This window comes from Scyliorhinus canicula, chromosome 18, assembly GCF_902713615.1.
Source record: "Scyliorhinus canicula chromosome 18, sScyCan1.1, whole genome shotgun sequence".
In the NCBI taxonomy this organism is placed as follows: Eukaryota; Metazoa; Chordata; class Chondrichthyes; order Carcharhiniformes; family Scyliorhinidae; genus Scyliorhinus; species Scyliorhinus canicula.
The window spans coordinates 101,947,546-101,968,400 of NC_052163.1; the positions used below are offsets into that span (position 1 = coordinate 101,947,546).

Genomic DNA, 20,855 nt, shown 5'->3' on the forward strand with positions numbered 1-20,855 from the left:
CATCGTTGGCAGTGGCACCCCCGGCAATTCTCCAGGCCCCAATGGGCTGAACGGCTGCCCGTTTTTGGCCAGTCCCGCCGGCATGAAATAGACATGGTCCACCCCGGTGGAACCTGGCTTGGAGGGCGGCTAGCAGAGTCTTCGGGGGGCGCAGGGGGATCCGGCTCTGGGGGACGGCCCCCATGGTGACCTGGCCCGCGATCGGGGCTCACCAATCTGCAGGCGGGCCTGTGCCATCATGGGGGAACTCTTTCCTTCCGCGCCGGCCGGCATGGAGAAGAAACCCCCTGCGCTTGCACAGGAAACATGCCGGCGGTTCTGCGCATGTGCCAGAACACGCCGGCAGTTCTGCGCATCCGCCAACTCTGGCCCAAGGTGGCCCTTTGGTGCCGGACTAGACCCCCGGAAGTGCGGAGGATTACGCAACGTCCGGGTGACCCGACGCCGGAGTGGTTCGCGCCGCTCTTGGAGCCGGCGTCGGGCCATCGCGCCAAGTGCGGGAGAATCCCGCCCACAGTTTTTATAGTTTAGGTGTCTGAACCAGACAAGTAAGCCAAAACAATTTGTCTTGCAATTGAAAATGGAAGTCTACGCAGGTTGAATTTGCCAGGATTATCAGAAGAGCTAAGAGAATCCCAAAAGATATATTCTATATGGGAAGATTGTTTCAGAATCGGGTTAAACGTTCTCATTCATCGACTAGAGTTCATGTCATTTCAACAACAGCAAGCCTGCAGAATCCATAGATCACTTCGTCAGGAGATGCAGAGTTTTCAAATGCAGAGCGAGCAGAAAGAATTGTTGAGTTGGTGATTTCCCCCCAATCCCAAGAAACCATTCCAGCAAGATCCGCAAGGCAAGTCCAAACCATATGCCTTTGAAGATTTACTCAAGGGTAGATGTAAGAGGTGATTCTTGATGGCTGATGAAGCTTACAGATCTTAGTCACAACCCAGTTGTTAACGCACTCCTAGAATACTAAACCTCGCAAAACATGTGGAAGGCATGGCCTTCTGCATGCACATAGGAAATTTCCAACTTCCCAGCAATTCTGCAATGCATGTGACAGAAAGGATCATTGGCAGGCGGCTGTGCACTAGAGCAAAAGCTGATTCAGCTACAGCAAGCCATACACTGATCCAACCAGACTGTACACAATGGCTGCCTTCAAGCAATAAGAATGACCATGCGGTACCATGGCAGAATCATATGCACGAGATGATTGACAAATCAGAACATGATGATAATGTGCATGATGAGACAAAGAGCTGTGAAAGCATTTCACATCGTCAATGTCGTGGATTCCATGTCACCGTCACAAGAGTTTTCCAAGTTTAAAATCATCTGCCTGAAGAAAGTTAGTAACTAAATGTTGATTATCCTTTATCCATATATCCAAAAACCAAACAGATCTAAAAACTGAACTTTTTTTGAACGGCTATGCAGTTAATTTGTATGTTAATTTGCATATTTGTATGTGATATTATATCACAGGTGTAATAAGTGTTAATAGTTAAAAAGTAGTGTGTGAGAGTTGACAATAGAGAATCAACCTAGTATTAGTAAACTATAGCTAACCGAGGCTTAGGCTAGGTAATATAATTAAGCCTAGGTCTAATGTGTATATGGTAGATCCGAGAAGCCAGTACTGAAATATTGAAATGCAATTGGCCCCAAGGGTTTTGGATAAAGGATAATTGACCTGCATCTGTCATTAGCCAAGATTTACACAGGGGGAAGTACCAAGGTACTTTCTCTGCAAATTCTGAAAGACATGTATCCACAGATGTGGAAGACCATGGTGAAAACTTCAACTGTGCAACTTTGTTCCAGTGTCCCGATCCAAGTGCAGTGGAGGATATTAAAGCCATGTCAGCTTCCCAAATTAAGGAAGATCACCAAAGTTTTTTTTTATAAATTTAGATTACCCAATTATTTTTTCCAACTAAGGGGCAATCTAGCATGACCAATCCACCTACCCTGCACATTTTTGGGTTGTGGGGGTGAAACCCATGCAGACACGGGGAGAATGTGCAAACTCCACACGGATAGTGACCCAGAGCCGGGATCGAACCTGGGACCTCAGCGCCGTGAGGCGGTTGTGCTAACCACTAGGCCACCGTGCTGCCGAAGATCACCAAAGTTGACTGGGTCCCTTAATTTCTCGTCTCCATGCATTTCCAAATTCGCTCGAGCATCTTCATTGCTAAGGAAACGGTTGAGAAAGCATGTGCCTTGCCTGGGGCACGGAGACCACCAATGTCTCTTTGAAGCACCGGAACAGTTATTATCAGAATCATCGACATTGCAGTTTTACAGCCCTTGGAGGGCAACTATCTGGGGTACGGATGCCACACAGAAATGTCTGGGCATGTACATAATACAAAAGGCAAACTGATTGCATTTGCTTCAAATTCTCCGTCTGTAACGCAATCCAAATACTCCAAACATCGAGTGGAAAACATTAACTTTAGTGTTTGGAATCATACTGTTTCATATCTACCTATTTGGCAAAAGATTTATGGTAGAGACTGATCACAGGCCACTAGAGATGATTTGGCGAAAGCCGTTGACCGGTGCATCACCAAGATCACAGTGTTTCTTGATAAAAATTCAAGATTACGCCTGTGAAATCATCAAAAGCCAGATTGCTTAACTCAGTGAAAACAGAAGACATTCCTTGACTTCACTGGCATTGATCTTGAAGATGTTCCTCAAATCGATGTGGTACATTTTGTGCAACGCAAATGCCAGCAGCTACACGAAGATACTGCAGATGATTCTACACTTTGGAGACTATGGAAAACCATCATCGAAGGATGGCCTGATTCAATTCAACATGTCCGCATGTCTGCAAACAAGTGAAACCATTTTGGCGTTACTAGGAGTAGCTCGGCATCTCCTGTGGAGCCATTTGTGAAGGCAGACATGTCAGCATATCTGAACCGTTGAGACTTCATGGCCGGGATTCTCCCATCCTGCGCCAGGTCGGATAATCCCCAGGGAGAGGCATCAATCCCGCCCCGCCGCCGGCTTCCCTATTCTCCGGAGTCCATTTTCGGGGGCTGGCGGGATTCCCGCCACGCCGGTTGGGGGCCGTTGGTAGCGGCCCCTCCAGCAATTTTCCGGGCCCCGATGGGCCGAGTGGCCATCACGTTTTTCCCAGTCCTGCCTGCGTGAATTACTCACCTCACACACTGCGGGACCTGGCAGGTAAGTGTGCGGGGGTTGTCATGGGGGGGGGGGGGGCTGCATGGGTGGGCTCGTTCCATGGGGGCCTTCTTTCCTCCGCGCTGGGCCCCTGTAGGGCTCCGCCATATTGCCCGGGGTCCGACACGGAGAAGGGAACCCCGCGAATGCACGGAAATACGCTGGCCGTTCCGTCGTGCATGCGCGAACTCGCGCCGGCCTTTCGGCACCAGCTGGAAAGTGGAGAGTTCTTCACTTTCGGGGGCTGTTGATGCCGGAGTGGTGGGTGCTGGTTTTCACGCCGGCATGTGGACATAGCCCCATTATTGCAGAATCCCGCCCCCTATTCCTTAACAATTTCATCACTCACACAACAGCATAGATTGGCCGAGAAGACTCGCATGACAGAGTCTATTACCTGGGTATGAACAATGGCATTGAAGTCATCGTCAATGAGTGTGAGGCATGGCAAGAGCAGATGTCAAGTCAGCACAAAGGATCACTGATTCCACGTGAAGTCGTTAACTATCATCGGTCGAAATTCAACTCCAACCTCTTTCATGCCATTGTCAATGTAATTGTCGTCTACTAAATACCCTATTATTAGACATTTTTATAATATGTCAAGCATTATTTTTTCAGTTTATTCGGTGTGCCAAGAGAGGTCATGATGTATGCAATTTGTTAGTAAGCAATTTCAGGATAGGTGTGTGAAGTGGATTATCGATCACACTATTTCTTCTCCTCATTACCCTCGATCTGCAGCCGAGCTGAACAAATGATTTGCATGGTGAAATCCTAATTCTCAAATGTTGAAAGACCAAGCAAGATATGCGCATTGAAACATTATATCTGAGGACAACTATTCCATCATCGGCAGAAATTATGTTTGGCAGACCAGAGTCCACCAATTTACCTACTCTTACCCATTCTACTCTCGCAGAAACTAGAGAGAAACCTTTGAAACTGCAAGTGAAGATGACCAGCATGCACAATAAAAATGCCAAGAATTGCCAAGTTTACAATTGGGACACATTTGCACCCAGGATCCCACAGAAGGAAGGTAGCAAACAGACATGGTAATAAGGATTTATTGAAGACCAAGGTCCTATGAAGCCATAACACACAAAGGCAAATCGGCGAGGTGTAACCAAGGACAAATCAGATCCATTCCAGCTGCTCAACTACTGGGCAATCCTATTGCATCTAGATCCCAAATGCAACCAGGAACAAGAGTGACAACCTCACAGATCATTGTGAGTCATTAAAGACACACCCAGCTAAGATTACCATTACAAGATGTGGGCGTACCAGCAAATTACTTCCATACTTTAGAGTCTCACAGATTCGCCATTCCTACACACTTATGTAATATTAAGTAAACATGAATATATATACAATTGTTGGAAAGTGGGGAAGGTAAATTTAAAAAGAAAGGGGGATGTTGTAATATGCCTTTAAAGGATAGCAACATGGTCATCACTAGAAGGGAATGGTGTCATGTGATCCAGCCTCAGGTTTACTCCGGCCTGTGAGCAGAATGCAATATTTCAAACTCTGCCGCTGGTGTCTTCAAGTTTTCTATCTTTGTATAAACGGTCCCATGTGCCTCGCCTCAATAAATGATCCCACAACGGGTTTACTCAATCCCTTGTGAGTGATTGGGACTTTTATATAATCATAAAAATACATCACGGTGGACCTTTCCTGGGATCAATGACCGCAGCCAGCCAATCCAAGGTCTGCAGTTCTTTAATTCATTGTAGTGTCAAGGGGATGGCAGCGCTGCTGCTAACAAAGTACAAACCTGAGACCGTGGGCTACTATTGACCCAGGCACAGGAGACTAATGGTGTGGCAGGGGAGCGGGGGGCAGCATCGGGGGTGGCATGCCAGCAGCAAGGTCAGGGTGCCTTTCAGTCAGCTCTCTTTGTCTGAAGCCAGATCCTTCAATCAGGCTCGAGTGCTTGGCAATGAGGGATTCCCCCATTCCCCACCCCCACCCTCCCAACTTCAACCCTCCCACATAGAATCATAGAATTTACATTGCAGAAGGAGGCCATTCAGCCCATCGAGTCTGCACCGGCCCTTGGAAAGAGCACCCTACCTAAGCCCACATCTCCACCCTATCCCCGTAAACCAGTGACCCCACCTAACCTTTTTGGACACTAAGGGCAATTTAGCATGGCCAATCCACCTAACCTGCACATATTTGGACTATGGGAGGAAACCAGAGCACCTGGTGGAAACTCACACAGACACGGGGAAAAGTGAAAACTCCACACAGACGGTGACCCAAGCCGGGAATCGAACCTGGGACCCTGGAGCTGTGAAGCAACTGTGCTACCACTGTGCTACCGTGCCCCCCACAGTGGTGGGATGAAGCCCATAAATAGCCATTAGTTGTTCGCATAAGGGCCTCAGTTGGTGGCAAGGTGAGAAGGCTGTCCATAGGTCACAGACTTAATTGGGGAAGTAGAGGGAAAATTGTGGAATTCGCACCTGCCACCCTCCTACCTGATTAAATGCCCCCCAACCACTAAACTTGCCATGGGGAGAGCATTAAATTCTGCCCCTTGTAAATTTTTGCAATATGGCAGTTCAGTAAGACATGTCTAGAATCAGTGAGGCCGAAATTCTTTAGTGCTGCAAACGGGGCTTGATTCTGGTGGTGTACAGTGATGGCGCATAGACACAGAGAAATCTGAAAGCCAAAGTAAAGTCATCCTTGGCTTCATCAGAATAGATCAGATGGGGGGGGGGGGGGGGGGGGGGGGGAGGGGCATGTGATGTGAGCACTGCGGCGCCTGCATTTTTGTGAATTCTGACTCTATTTGTCTTTTAATCCTCTATTTTATCCTTAAGCACATCCCATCATTACTTATTGTTTGGGATATATATGTTGCAATATGTCCCTGGAAGATTCTGCCTGGATTTTAATGATGAGGAGCTGAGTTATATTTTTAAAAATCCTCATTTGATTGGGGTGCCCGGAGGTGTCTGGGGGTGGGGCCCAGCTTGCAGTGATGGTTTGCTGGTGAGCAGCCTACATGAAAATGAAATGAAATGAAAATCGCTTATTGTCACAAGTAGGCTTCAATTAAGTTACTGTGAAAAGCCCCTAGTCGCCACATTCCGGCGCCGCTGGTACAGGAATCGAACCGTGCTGCTGGCCTGCTTGGTCTGCTTTAAAAGCCAGCGATTTAGCTTGGTGAGCTAAACCAGCCCCTACAACATCTTGCTGGTGTTGTTGGCATCAAGTTGATGGATACCATTGCAAAGAATGTTCAGGACGATGATCTTGGCTCCATGGTGCAGGCTTTTGGTGCTCACTTTGATGAACCGCAAAATGTCCTTGAGAGAAGAGTGTTAGTGGAGAAGAGAATCCTGTTACTTAATCGAAAGATTTCCCTGTTGAGGGCTCGCCTTGTGGTCCTTGGAAATCCTGTGGCATGGTGAATTATTTATCCTGACTGATTTGGGATTAGGGGCAGGACAAGGAGTGTTTGTGCGCCCGGTCTTTTGCGAGAGGAGGGGAGCGAGTTTCCGACTGCAATCTCGATTTGAAGGCTGGGCATTGCAGATACAATGGAATACATTGCATCAGATCTTGGAGGCCCCAACCATTAGTCTTGCATTACTCGTTATGAGGGGTTGGAGGTGGCTAGACATGTCGAGTCATCACCCCCGGCCAGGAGCTAGGTTCTTTGATGCCTGGGTGTCGGTGCGATGGTGTGACGGAGGTGAAGGTGCTTCGTTTGATGGAACTTCGGTGGGATCCTGAGGGTTTTGCAACCTGTCATCGATTTGGCCTTTCCAAGCGATATGGATGGTGTTATTATCCTGCAGTTCATCAATAAATCTGGACTTAATTCCCTTGTGATTATGCTCTTGACTTAATGTTATTGTGTTTTTTCCTGGACAAGTGTGGGCACAGAGGTGAGGGTCGCCTGTTACCCTGTTCTGACAAAAAAATATGGACATGGTTCAACGGACTCAAGTTAAAGTCCACCTGCTAAATGGCACGTTTAATGGGGTGTTTCTCGGCAACTGCAGCGCCAAGAAACATCCCAGTATCCAATGGCTCATTACTGTTTCTTTTGATCTTGGGGAGTTTCTCCCCGCCAAGGCCACACTGGGAGGGATTTACTGCTGGTGCGCTGAAGCTTGCCTGCAGGAAAGGCTCCGCGCAGATCAGGGCGCCATTTTGTCTGGCAGCCCCGATCTTTCCCCACCCCCTTTCAAGCTCCCCTCTCTGCTTTTGTGACCCTCCTCGCCCCCTAACCTTGGGGAAGCCCTTGGGAACCCTGCCCCCCACCCTCACCCCCACCCTCTACCTGGCATGGCACCCCTAGTCCTGACTCCTGGCAGTACCACCATGTCACCTGGGCACCATTTCACTGCCAGTCTAATTCCCCAACAGTGCCTCTGGCATCCTGGCACTATCACCCAGTAATCCTGGTAGTGCCATGGTGGCACTGCTAGGGTGCCAGTGCCCGGGTGCCAGGCCAGCAGTACCAAGGTTCCAGGAGAGTGCCAGGGTGCCACCCTGTTCTGTCTCTGACCACCCGAGGTCTCCAATGGCCTGGGAGAACCCCCCTCCCCCCCAGGTGCAATTACGTCTGGTCCATGTTTGTGTGGACCTGTATTAAACGACGCCTTGGCGAGGTCTCCCGGGGCGGCCAGTGAGTCCCAGGCTAATCTCAGCGAGGGGGAGATCCAGATCGCACCAGGCAGAGCGAGTCTGGTGAATCGCAATCGGCCCGATTTGGGGCTCGCGCATGATTCGCTGTTCTGCCCAGATCCGCACTAGGCGCAATGGGGCCGCAGAATCGCATCCCATATTGAGTTGGTAATGTGCCATGTAGTTTGTTCCTAGTCTTGCCCTTTTTGTAATGTGCTGTAATCTTCGCATCTATGAGGAAGGAGTGCCCTTTAGACATCGCTCATCTCATTTATAGAGATGAGTACAGCTACATCAGGGTGATGGGTGGATGGTAAGACCTCACTTGGATTGAGGAAAGCCCCCAGTTAGACCTATCTGTATCAGGTTTTTATTTTGTATTTTTGTTGCTTTGAGTCCTGAGAACGTGTTTATCTCCTTCAAAAGCCCGGATCCTCGAGAGGGCTGGGTTCCTCGTGATTCTTCTTTGTGATTGGTGTCTCTGGAGTTGTTGGAGCAGAGGGAAATGAATGGTGGCACGCACCTGGGTGTGGTCAGTTCATCCTTGTATGATTTGTTGCAGTAAGAGTCTGTATGCTGAGGATCTGCATTGTTGGAGCCCTTCTTAAGTTTGAGGGTAGGCTAGGTGGGGGAGATAGGCATCCTCCTCCAAGTGGTCTTATATGGTGACTTGCTGAGTCCTCTCCGCATTGTAGTCAGTTCTTTGTCTTTGTTGAGCAGTGCTGCTCTGTCCCGTATTATCTTCTTTGCAATGGTATAGTGTTGGTCTGTGTCCCACAGTCTTTGGTTAATTCAGGCATTCCTCTTGTGGAGGTTTCTTTGCTTTATCTGGGTGGGCAGCGTGCTGTTGCAGGTTCGGGGGTGGGGGAGGAGATCGACCCCTCTGAAATCACCCAATTGATGTGTGTCCTGACGATTCTTCTTCTCTTTGGTGAAATGAAATGAAAATCGCAAGTCGGCTTCAAATGAAGTTACTGTGAAAAGCCCCTAGTCGCCACATTCTGATGCCTGTTCGGGGAGGCTGGTACGGGAATTGAATCCGCACTGCTGGCCTGCTTTAAGAGCCAGCTATTTAGCCCTATGCTAAACCAGCCCCTAAGCTGGTTGAGGATGACGTGATATTTCTAATGTTGGTGGAGCCAGTGTGCTACCCTGGCGAAGTTAGTGAGGATTGAGCTCAGCTGGGTGGTAAGTACTTACTTGAGTAAATACTTTTCATCAGTATTCACTCAAGAAAAAGATAATATTGTGGAGGAGAATGCTGAGACCCAGGCTATTAGAATAGATGGCATTGAGGTGCGTAGGGAAGAAGTGTTGGCAATTCTGGACAAGGTGAAAATAGATAAGTCCCCGGGGCCGGATGGGATTTATCCTAGGATTCTCTGGGAAGCCAGGGAAGAGATTGCTGAGCCTTTGGCTTTGATTTTTAGGTCATCATTGGCTACAGGAATAGTGCCAGAGGACTGGAGGATAGCAAATGTGGTCCCTTTGTTCAAGAAGGGGAGTAGAGATAACCCCGGTAACTATAGGCCGGTGAGCCTAACGTCTGTGGTGGGTAAGGTCTTGGAGAGGATTATAAAAGATACGATTTATAATCATCTAGATAGGAATAATATGATTAGGGATAGTCAGCATGGTTTTGTGAAGGGTAGGTCATGCCTCACAAACCTTATCGAGTTCTTTGAGAAGGTGACTGAACAGGTAGACGAGGGTAGAGCAGTTGATGTGGTGTATATGGATTTCAGTAAAGCGTTTGATAAGGTTCCCCACGGTCGGCTATTGCAGAAAATACGGAGGCTGGGGATTGAGGGTGATTTAGAGATGTGGATCAGAAATTGGCTAGTTGAAAGAAGACAGAGAGTGGTAGTTGATGGGAAATGTTCAGAATGGAGTTCAGTTAAGAGTGGCGTACCACAAGGATCTGTTCTGGGGCCGTTGCTGTTTGTCATTTTTATAAATGACCTAGAGGAGGGCGCAGAAGGATGGGTGAGTAAATTTGCAGACGACACTAAAGTCGGTGGAGTTGTAGACAGTGCGGAAGGATGTTGCAGGTTACAGAGGGACATAGATAAGCTGCAGAGCTGGGCTGAGAGGTGGCAAATGGAGTTTAATGTGGAGAAGTGTGAGGTGATTCACTTTGGAAAGAATAACAGGAATGCGGAATATTTGGCTAATGGTAAAATTCTTGGTAGTGTGGATGAGCAGAGGGATCTCGGTGTCCATGTACATAGATCCCTGAAAGTTGCCACCCAGGTTGATAGGGTTGTGAAGAAGGCCTATGGTGTGTTGGCCTTTATTGGTAGAGGGATTGAGTTCCGGAGCCATGAGGTCATGATGCAGCTGTACCAAACTCTGGTACGGCCGCATTTGGAGTATTGCGTACAGTTCTGGTCGCCTCATTATAGGAAGGACGTGGAAGCTTTGGAACGGGTGCAGAGGAGATTTACCAGGATGTTGCCTGGTATGGAGGGAAAATCTTATGAGGAAAGGCTGATGGACTTGAGGTTGTTTTCGTTAGAGAGAAGAAGGTTAAGAGGTGACTTAATAGAGGCATACAAAATGATCAGAGGGTTAGATAGGGTGGACAGCGAGAGCCTTCTCCCGCGGATGGAGGTGGCTAGCACGAGGGGACATAGCCTTAAATTGAGGGGTAATAGATATAGGACAGAGGTCAGAGGTGGGTTTTTTACGCAAAGAGTGGTGAGGCCGTGGAATGCCCTACCTGCAACAGTAGTGAACTCGCCAACATTGAGGGCATTTAAAAATTTATTGGATAAGCATATGGATGATAAGGGCATAGTGTAGGTTAGATGGCCTTTAGTTTTTTTTTTTTCCATGTCGGTGCAACATCGAGGGCCGAAGGGCCTGTACTGCGCTGTATCGTTCTATGTTCTATGTAAGTCTTGCCGTGCGCTGGATATCCTGGGGGTACTGACTCATTTGTGCAAGAGTCTGCTGGACGGGTGGCACGGTGGTGCAGTGGTTAGCACTGCTGCCTCACGATGGCAAGGACCCGGGTTCAATCCCGGCCCCGGGTCACTGTCCGTGTGAGTTTGCACATTCTCGCTGTGTCTGCGTAGGTCCCACCTCCACACCCCAAAGATGTGCAGGGTAGGTGGATTGGCCACGCAAAATTGCCCTCACTTGGAAAAAGAGTCTGCTGGACTGGATCAGATGTGGGACTGTGACTGGTATCCTGTTGCCCTCTTATGTTAGGGACATTCTTTCTCGATATCCTAGGTTAACTGACTCCTAAGTGCACAAGGGTGTGGCTGGGTTAAGTCCTGCACTATGGTTGGTATCCTGTTGCCCCTCCCACCTCCCTTATGTTTGGGATGTTCCTTCTTAGCCAGGATGTTATGAGAGACTGAGTGAGGTTTGAACGGGCAGCCGTTTCTCTTCTTTGTCTGAGGGCCATGCGCCAGAGGATCATAGGCTTATGGCTGTGTCCAGTTAATATTTATCCTGAGACCCTCTACTCCTGGTAGTTTTTATTGCTGTGAGGCGCTGACAGCATTGACTATAATCCTAACATATTGTATGAATATTTGCTGGTCCTCTATGTGGAATGATGATCGTTCTGTACTGTGCCTGAGTTTGGGATTTTGTTGCATTGTGGGGTATATGTAAAATGTCCTTTTAGAACTGGCACTATTGCGAATTTTCTGTTACTGTAGGGTTAAAGAATCTGTGATTGGCTCCGGCACGGGTACAGCTGGGTCCGATATCTGAGGGGAGGACATTACAGGGTGTTACTGGTATCTCTGGTGTTGCTGGAGTTGAGGGAGCTATGTTCTGGTGCATGCCTGAACATGGCGTGAAGATATTATCTTGAATTCCTGTAGTCGTAGTGAGCAATCGCCACGTGGGAAGGTGTGCACTATTTTATCACGTTTTCATGGCCTTACCCTCTTCTCCATTGTTCTCTGGTAATGCATATAGAGGTGCCAATTTGAGTTGAATGATTGTACTGGGCCAGCTGAATTGATGTTCTCGGGGCCTCCTCTGTATCTATGTATGTTGAGAGATTTTTGCTGTGCTGTACCATTCCTATGGTTTTGTTGCATTACTTGTTAAATTTGAAAAACTTCAATAAAAATACTTAAAAAAAGTTCAGATGAGCTGTGGGCATTTCTGCTCCTTCTCTGCACGAAATGTTCCGCATTTCGTGCCCCCCTTTTTTAAGCGTTCTCCAGTAGTTGCTTTAAGGACCATCGGCTCGGCTGTTCAAGACCTGTAAATGCCACCGCAAGCTCCAACTAGAACAAACAAATTTAGGATAAGGACTTTATACTCAAGGCACTGGGGAACCGGGTCAGTGATGGTATTGGTGGTATGTGCGCAAGACCTGGTTAGAATAGGTTACAGCCAGCAGAGCTTAGGATGAGTTGAAGCTTTTGGAGCGTGGGCTCGAAGGCTTGCCAGGGATTGTGTTACAACAGTTAGGCGAAAGGCATCTAAAGATAGCACACAAGAGTAATTCTTACCTGGTCATCAGTGAGCAAGATGAGTCGAGTTACTACCACATTCACAATGTTTCCTATACTAGAGTCTTGCAAAAGTTTGGCAACCTGACCTCCAGGAAACAAAAGAAAAAAACAAACAGTCTTAAAAATGAAATTGGTACCAGATGACACTTTTCAGCTTACAATTGATCTGGGCCCGGAATAATTTTTTAAGACTTTAATTCAAGAATCGCACAATATGATTGCATCTGTGGTTAAAGTGTAGCCTGGCTCGCATTCTCTACATTTTGTACACAGAACAGGCGGACAGATACTTGCCCAATTCTAGGTCCCTTCGGCACCCAAAGGTGCATCCAATGGAACAATTGGTTATTTCAACTCCCCTCCTGTCTGAATCTAAGCTACAGAGGCCAATAGATGTCACGACCAAGATTATAGGATTTTTTCACCAATGAAGCAAAAGTATGAAGAGATTTCCTTTCCTATCCCAAGGTACAATAATTTCAAATAGAGAAAGCAGTGACTGGGAAATATAATGGAGTGCTGGGTAATTGTGGGGAAGATTGCCAGGGCTGTCAGGGTTCAAATGTCCAACTGATCCACCATTTGGAAACCTCTACCCTATTCAAAATCTGGACAAAAGAACTACAAGTGGAATCTTTTAATATAGTCAATCCTTCAAACTCAAATGGTCTGTTGAAGTTGTTTGGTGCTTTATCAAGATCTGATATTCTCTACAGACATACTCTGGGATGAAGATTATCAGGCCCTGGAGATTTATCAATGATGTGACGATATGCCATATATGTACTTAAAAAAGATGGCAAAAATTTTTTTTGTGGGGGTTGCATATAGAGGACAAAATGCGAACAAATTTAAATGAAGTGAAAGGAAAGTTGCATTTGAAAATGCAATGAAGATTGAAATAATGAAATATACTTACAATATTCATGACAGAGAGAATATACTGCTCAATGTCTCTTCGTCCATGGTATCCAACCATCATCTTATCTGCTACTACTAACGTCTCTACATAATGTTCTTGACTGACTGATCTTTTCAATTGTAGCTGATTTCTCAGAGTCCTATTTGGTGAAAGAGTCACTGCTGAAGTCTGGAAATTCCTCAGCCATGAAGATCTTCCTTTCCCTGGTTTCTCATCTGGAACAGAACCACTGTAAGCATTCAAAATTATACCTCTTGTGTGAAGAGTAAGTACCATGTTGAGCATGGGAGTCGAATAATTTCATAATTATGCATTATCACTGCCACCAGAGTTATTACATCTCCCATCAGTTGCTCTTTGACATCACATTGCGGGAGATTGAAAAACGAAATTTATCGCGTCAACTAAATTCACAAGACCAACAATGAGGTAAAATATCATCGCTACTCTATGAAGTAATAAAAGATTCAGGGTTAAAAATTCACTGTGGCCTGTTTACAGGTATGGTGGTCATGCTCCATGACCTCCTGTTCCTGTTCCCACTGAGGCAGCCAGCATGCAAACCTGATGTTTACCTGAATGTTGCTGGCTGATTGAATGCTTAGTAGGGGGCCTGGCACTATGGCCTAATACCATATGGTGCAGCTGACCCACTCCACTTTGGATAGTCTGCCTGTATATAACGGAAGCTGTGCTCTGTAGAAGGGAGCTACTGTTGGCAGCCAGTACTGGCTGCATGTTGCAGTTGCACATATGGAGCACCCAGGGAAGAGAGTGGGCCTCCAGGTTCACAGATAGCGAGTGCTGGAATCTTTAGTCATGGAGCTGGGGATGGGACATGGGGAGTGTTTGGGGTAGCCAGCTGCATTTTCTCAACGAATTCCCTCCAAGTGGAATGGGGGTTGGTGGCCAGAAAGTTCAATGCTGGGAGTTTGGCCTTGAGGACGAGGAAACAGTGCCACAAGACACTTAATGATCTCACCTGGGTGATGAAGATCAGTGAATGCATTTCCAAAGGGATGCACACCCATCATACCACCAACCTCGTACGTTGCTCAATGCACCACTCCTCCAACAATCACCTATCTGCAATCTCAGGCATTCAGCCTCATGGCCAACATTCAGATAATCTACCTCAGCCTCACCCACATTTCAATCATGCCAACCTCATGTCCAGCTCCTGTTGTTTCCACAAACCTCCAGCTATTCAGCTGTGGCAGGTACATCACCCAAACACAGTGCAACACAACCATTGACATTCTTCCCTCTGTCTTGCATGATAGTGTAGTGACCTGCATATCTGTATGTATACAAGGGGTTAATGTACAGACATACCAGCTAAGTGATCACTGGATGGCAGCACTAGAAAGGAGGTATAAAAGACAGACCCAAGCCGAGTTCCCGCCTCTTTGGGTGTATATGAGTGATCAGAGCTATAGAGAGATAGCTCAAAGTGCAGGTGTAGTTAATCATAGTTTATTCTTATTCAATCTTGTTTATTTCACATCTAGTATAAGTATTGGAGAAAGAGAAAACTCACAGTTTATTTGTTAAAGATACTTAATAAATTATTTGCTTTAATTGGAAGACTACGAGTGTTAATCAACATCGAGTTTAAGGTCATCTTGGTAAGAAGCAAATGAGTAACATATATTACACAAGGTAATATAACAGATAGGACTGTACATAACCACTAAGAGCAGAGCAGAACCGGTGGGGGAACAAGACGTCTACATCTCCTGAGCCCTCCGGGAGGAGATGGTACATTGCAGCATCGGGCTAGCTGTGACTGACCCCATGATATTGTACATCACTGAAGAACATGAAGGATGATGGTACATTCCTGCCTTATGCCCATTCTCAACTCCCAGCTCACCTTCATCCTGCTATATGGCACAATAAGTCATCTGTTGTTGGTATCATCATAGACTTCATGTTTTCCACCTCACCCGCCTTTCTTCATTCCAACCCACCCCTTTCTGATTGCTTGCTTTTAGTCACTGAAAAACTGCTGTCTGCCAAGCTTCAGCATGGGACGGAGAAAGAGGTCAACATCACAGCCAGTGCTGGATTTGAAAGCAGACCAAACAGGCCAGCAGCACGGTTCGATTCCCGTACCAGCCTCCCCGAACAGGCGCCGGAATGTGGCGACTAGGGGCTTTTCACAGTAACTTCATTTGAAGCCTACTTGTGACAGTAAGCAATTTTCATTTTTCATGTCATGATGAAGAGGCCCTATCACTTCTGACGCTCACAACCAGCAGCTCAGATATTGACACTGCATGTAGATTAGAGGCTAGTATTTCTTTTCTTTCGTGGGATGTGGCCGCTGCTGGTAAGGCCAGCATTTGTTGCCCATCTCTACTTATCTTTGAACGGAGTGGCTTGCTACGCCATTTCAGGGGGCAATTATTGCTGTGGGTCTGGAGTCACATGTAGGCCAGGTAAGGATGGCAGATGTCCTTCCTTAAAGGACATTAGTGAATCAGATGGGTTTTTACAATGGTTTCATCGTCATTACTGCACTTTCAATTCAAGATGTTATTATATTCCAATTTCACCATCTGCTGTGATGGGATTAGAACCTGGGTGTTCAGGGCATTACCCTGTGTCTCTGGATTACTAGTCCAGTGACAATACTACTAAACCACCACCTCTGTGTGGAATTGGTATCTGCGTGTGGTGAGCCACTGGGAACGAGTGGGCTGCCATCAGACCGAAGAGAAAAGGATGGTTTGCTCATTGTTGCAGACGGGTTCTGCTGCAGGAAAATTCAGATGAGGACTTTGATGGGAGAAGGATACACACAGAGATGCTGGAGGCATGGCCTGGTCTGCCAAGCAGCTTGCTGTCACAGTCAAGGTGTACACAGGGGACCAGCTTTAACCTGGCAGAGAGTATGTGCAGAGAAACCTCTGCTCTACCTCTCATTTATCATTTAGGCTTAGAGGCACTTCAACCGCAGCCTCATATCTGTTGCAGCCTTCATATGGGCAAGTGACTCTCCACACACCCCACTCTCCTGTGAGGATGCAACAACGCAAATTCAGCAACTCGCCATCACATTTCCAATTACAGTCCAGGATTCTTTCAAAAACATTGCAGTTGTAAACTTAGTCTAGATCATCTTAATGCAAGTTGTAAGCCTGGTCCTTTAAATAACACTATTGGTGGATCCTTCTTGCACATGTTCTTTGGCGGGTGATGAGAGAATGCAGCACATGGTCCAACTTTGTAAATGGTGCATCAACTCAGCCGCAATGGCTATTTGACATCGCAATCTGGCCAGTTGGGAAACCTCCGGTGTGCGGATATGATACGCCTGCACGAGCACCCTTTCCAGCATGGGGCTATGGTTCAGATCACACAGTCAAGAGCAATGCCCCAAATGAGATTTTGAAGCACAATTTTGAAGCCTTGGGATGCCACTTTGTTGAATACGTCAGCTCAGCCGGGATGTGTTGGGAGGTTGTGCTGCAGAGGGGAGAGAGTGAAAAAAGCCATGCATTACCTGAAACTCCACATGTTGCATCAAGGTGCCGATGTTGGTTTGGAAGAGAAGATCGTTTATAAACTACATGGGGGCTTCCTTCACTGTAATTGAATTCAGCCATGTTAACAGTCGTGAGCGGCTCTATGAAGTATTCTTCTTCATCCTCAGCTATGACACCATGCTGAAAGTAAAGCACTGATCTGGTTACTGCTGACAAATGGCTTATTATGAGTACTGCAGGCTTTCTGTAAAGATTTTGAAATACCATTACAAATATCCATTATAACAAACACAGAAGCAGGTAAAAGCACTGCATTATTCCTTAACTGGATCATGTGATTGTGATCAAAAATCATTTGGTTAAATGTTTCATTTGGTCATATTGCTCAAAACAAAAAACATAGCCCTAATATTTACAAGGTGAGGACTGAGGGATGAGACAGAATGGCTAGATTTTGAAAAACAAACCCCTCTAAGTATTGTTATAAGTCCCAATACACGTCAACCTGCAAGGTACACTTAGGCAAAGTAATAGCAATTTATAAGATCAAGAGACCCTTTAGCATTTAGTCCAGCACACACATTATTTTTGTAACCACAGGTCTCGAGGAAACTGAATGGCTTCAACATGTGAAAAGATGCACTGTTATCAAGAATCTACTTGTAAATACAGAGCCAATTTAAGCGTTTCCAAAATAGAAGCAGCAACAGAATACACAATAATTTGCCCAAAGATGATAATTTAAATTGAATCAACAAATCTGTTTATTGCAAAGATGTACCATTTTGGATCTTCCCGTCCCTCCCATTTAACTCGATGACTGGGCAGGAAATATTTATTTCTCTCCTGCAGTAATTATGGGTTAAGTGTACACTTTTGTAAATAGGAAAGGACCAAGTTATCCACCTGCTAAATGATTTAATAAACAGAAAAGATAGCACAACCAACATAACCAGCTACTTATATCCATTTCAAAACATGGATCCACAAACCAGATGAAATCCGAACAAAAAGTAAACAATTTACATTTCATTGTGTTTGCTTTAGTAAGAGGATTATTGAATGGAGAATCGGGGGGTTGTGTCAAAAATAACTCACGTTATTGCTGTTTTTGCTGCTTACATTGTGCAGAAAAATCAATGCAGGTCTGATGTATATATTTTGATTGTACAATATAATCAGCAGTTACTTCAATCTGGAATAGAGTTCAGTCAGTCTTGTTTCTGCAGATTGGTAGCTATTCTAAATTACATGCCCAGGACATTTTTTAATTGGACATGGTGATGTTGTTCTGTCATCACAATAATAAATAGACTCCTCAAAAGCAAATTATAAGTCTACTATCAAGAGCTACTGAAGATAATTTACATTACAGGCGAAGGGTCCTTTAGATAGAAGGTACAGTTTTGAACTATGGTAACTGAGCTTGAAGACACACTTAGTGTGCTATTTGATATATTTTTGGCACAGATATGTTGCCCAGGTGATGTACATAAGTAAAAAAAAACATTTAAATATAGATAAATCTCTGTTTTCAATTAGCAATCATTTTGTTAAGTGGGAGTCCAATATTGGCCTGGACTTTGCTCTCAATGATGATGAAACTGTCAGCAATTTATGTTGTTACAACTGTGAAAGTGATAGCAACATATGCACAGTTAAATGCACAAATTTGGAAGTTTCAGCCAGTGATTCCCTACTCTACTACACAAAGGTAAAGGTAAAGTCGCCATAGTTCCAGATGACCATAGGCTGCTTTCCCCTTTGATGGGGGGGAGCTGACTGGTGGTGATTTAATCTGAGGATCACCACACCTCTAGATTGAGAAGGCAGGCCTTTATACTTATTCCATCTCAGTGTACTATTGAAACCTTTGCAGACTGCAACATTTGGAAATCACTGAATTAGAACATTCACTTTTATGCTCCAGGAGTGGTTAATGAAATAGGAAAAGGTATGTCTTGTGATTAGATGTAACTTGACTTTTAATAACATATTAAGACACAACTACTGCTAAACAACCTTGTTGGCCTCGAAAAATAAATTCCACATGTGTGTAATGTCAAATGTTTCCAATCTGATAAAATTTCAATAACTTAAATGTTCTTGTTTTTAATATGATATTTAAACTTCTAATGTGTATGACCTAATCTTTATTTTGCTTTCTGTAAAATTTATAAAAAGTTTTTAAAATTTTTATAAATTTAGAGTACCCAATTATTTTTTCCAATTTAGGGGCAATTTAGCGTGGCCAATCCACCTAACTTGCAAATCTTTGGGTTGTGGGGGTGAAACCCACGCAGACACGGGGAGAACGTGCAAACTCCACACGGACAGTGACCCAGAAATTTATAAAAAGTTAAAGACATTCAATGCATTTTACTTTCTAATTTGCTGTTTGAGAATTTTTCCATGGGATTGGTGTTTACCCTGCTTGTTGACATCTCTACTGCTGGGCACGTGGAGATTCCCTTCCCTTAGCACTAGATTCACATTAATGTCAGGAGAGGTTAAATCCATGCTACAAAGATTGCTAGATCTTAATGGGCACTTTTCTTGGAGATGAACAACAAGCGGCATCACTTCCCCGTTGGCTGCAAAACCCGTTGACTGCAAAACCTGGGCCATTGTGTGATATCATTGGTTCATTTTCAAAAAGCATACTCAAGCTGCATACTAGCTTTAAAATTATGCAATATGGAGGACAGAATCTCCAAAGCTAAAATGCTAAGATGGTGCATTGTTAGTTTCACCTGTTCCTATCTACTGTAGCAGCACAATGATTAGATGGAAAATATAGCTGAATAGAGTATTTCAGCTCAGTGTTCAGTAATCTAAAAATAGCATCTAGGACTTTTGAGTCGGCCAACAAAGTGCTAACAGATGATTTTTGGGGACTTGGCTTACAAAATATGTGGTGTGAGGTCAAATAAAGCAGTTTATAGAACAGTCCAATGGTTAGCAAGACCAATGGCTAAAGCTAACAAGGATGACTGTTAGTACTAATTAGCTTCAGAAAACATAAATAGATTCAAGGGGAAATGAAATACAGGTCATATTACATAAATTAGTAAATACAATAACATTCAATAAGATTGTTTCGATAAGATGCTTTATGTTTTCATAATGGTTAGCACAGCTGCCTCACAGTGCCAGGGACCTGGGTCCAATTCCGGCCTTGGGTCACTGTCTGTGTGGAGCTTGCATGTTCTTCCCTTGCCTGCGTGGGTTTTCTACGGGTGCTCTGGTTTCCTCCCATAGTCCTAAAATGTGCGGGTTAGGTGGATTGGCCATGCTAAATTGCTCCTGAGTGTTAGGTTATAGAGTCATGAGGATAGAGCGGGGTGAACATGGGTAGAGTGTTCATTCGAAAGTTCAATGCAGACTCGATGGACCCAATGGCCTCCCTTTTGCACTGTAGGGATTCTATAAAATGACATTCCTCTTTCCTTTAAAACAAAATGTTAAACCTATTTAGTTTAAGTGGGCTTATGCCCTTATTGGTCATTGCCTAATGGGTTAAAGTAGAGGACAAATAGATTTGGACCACTTCAGCATAGTCTCGAGAGAGAGACAAAAGTTAACAGCTGTTGAGGAAACCACCATCGTTGTAGCAGATGCTGCTTCTGCTGAGGCGCGAACCTTGACAACCAGTGTAGTGATTGTTGAAGCTAAATTTTTTGAAGCCGGTTGTACCTAGTTGAGTCTGTAAAAATGTTCCTTCAAGGGGCAGAGTACACATTTAAACCACTGTAATGTGCAATAACATCACTTACAGAGCAAGTACACAGGAAAGAGGGATTTTGTTTTTTGGTGTATGCAATTTTGAAACAGTTAAAGAAAACCAGGAATGATTCACTTTCATGACAATGAGAACAAAACCCTTTACTTAGTTGTGGTTACGCTACTAGACTTGTGGCCTGAGGGTCGCCCTCTCAATTAACAATTTGGAAACAAAAACTGTATTCCACCTTTATTTTGGCCAAAGTACGCTCTTAATATTGCACAATAACTAATCAAGGCAGGCTAAACTGTATTTGTTCCACCTCAAGTAATGCAAACTCAGATTATGCTACT

At 45.2% G+C, this 20,855-nt stretch overlaps 1 protein-coding gene across 1 annotated transcript in view; it reads right to left on the reverse strand.

The window, feature by feature from the left end:
- The window catches only part of LOC119953594 (A disintegrin and metalloproteinase with thrombospondin motifs 6-like), a 167,282-nt gene that overhangs the window by 113,623 nt on the left and 32,804 nt on the right, over positions 1-20,855 (reverse strand). The window contains exons 4-6 of the mRNA XM_038778003.1: positions 16,796-16,958; positions 13,282-13,499; positions 12,360-12,443 (exon numbers count right to left, since the gene is read on the reverse strand). Coding sequence (XP_038633931.1) covers positions 12,360-12,443; positions 13,282-13,499; positions 16,796-16,958 — 465 coding nt within the window. The remainder of the gene's footprint in view (positions 1-12,359; positions 12,444-13,281; positions 13,500-16,795; positions 16,959-20,855) is intronic.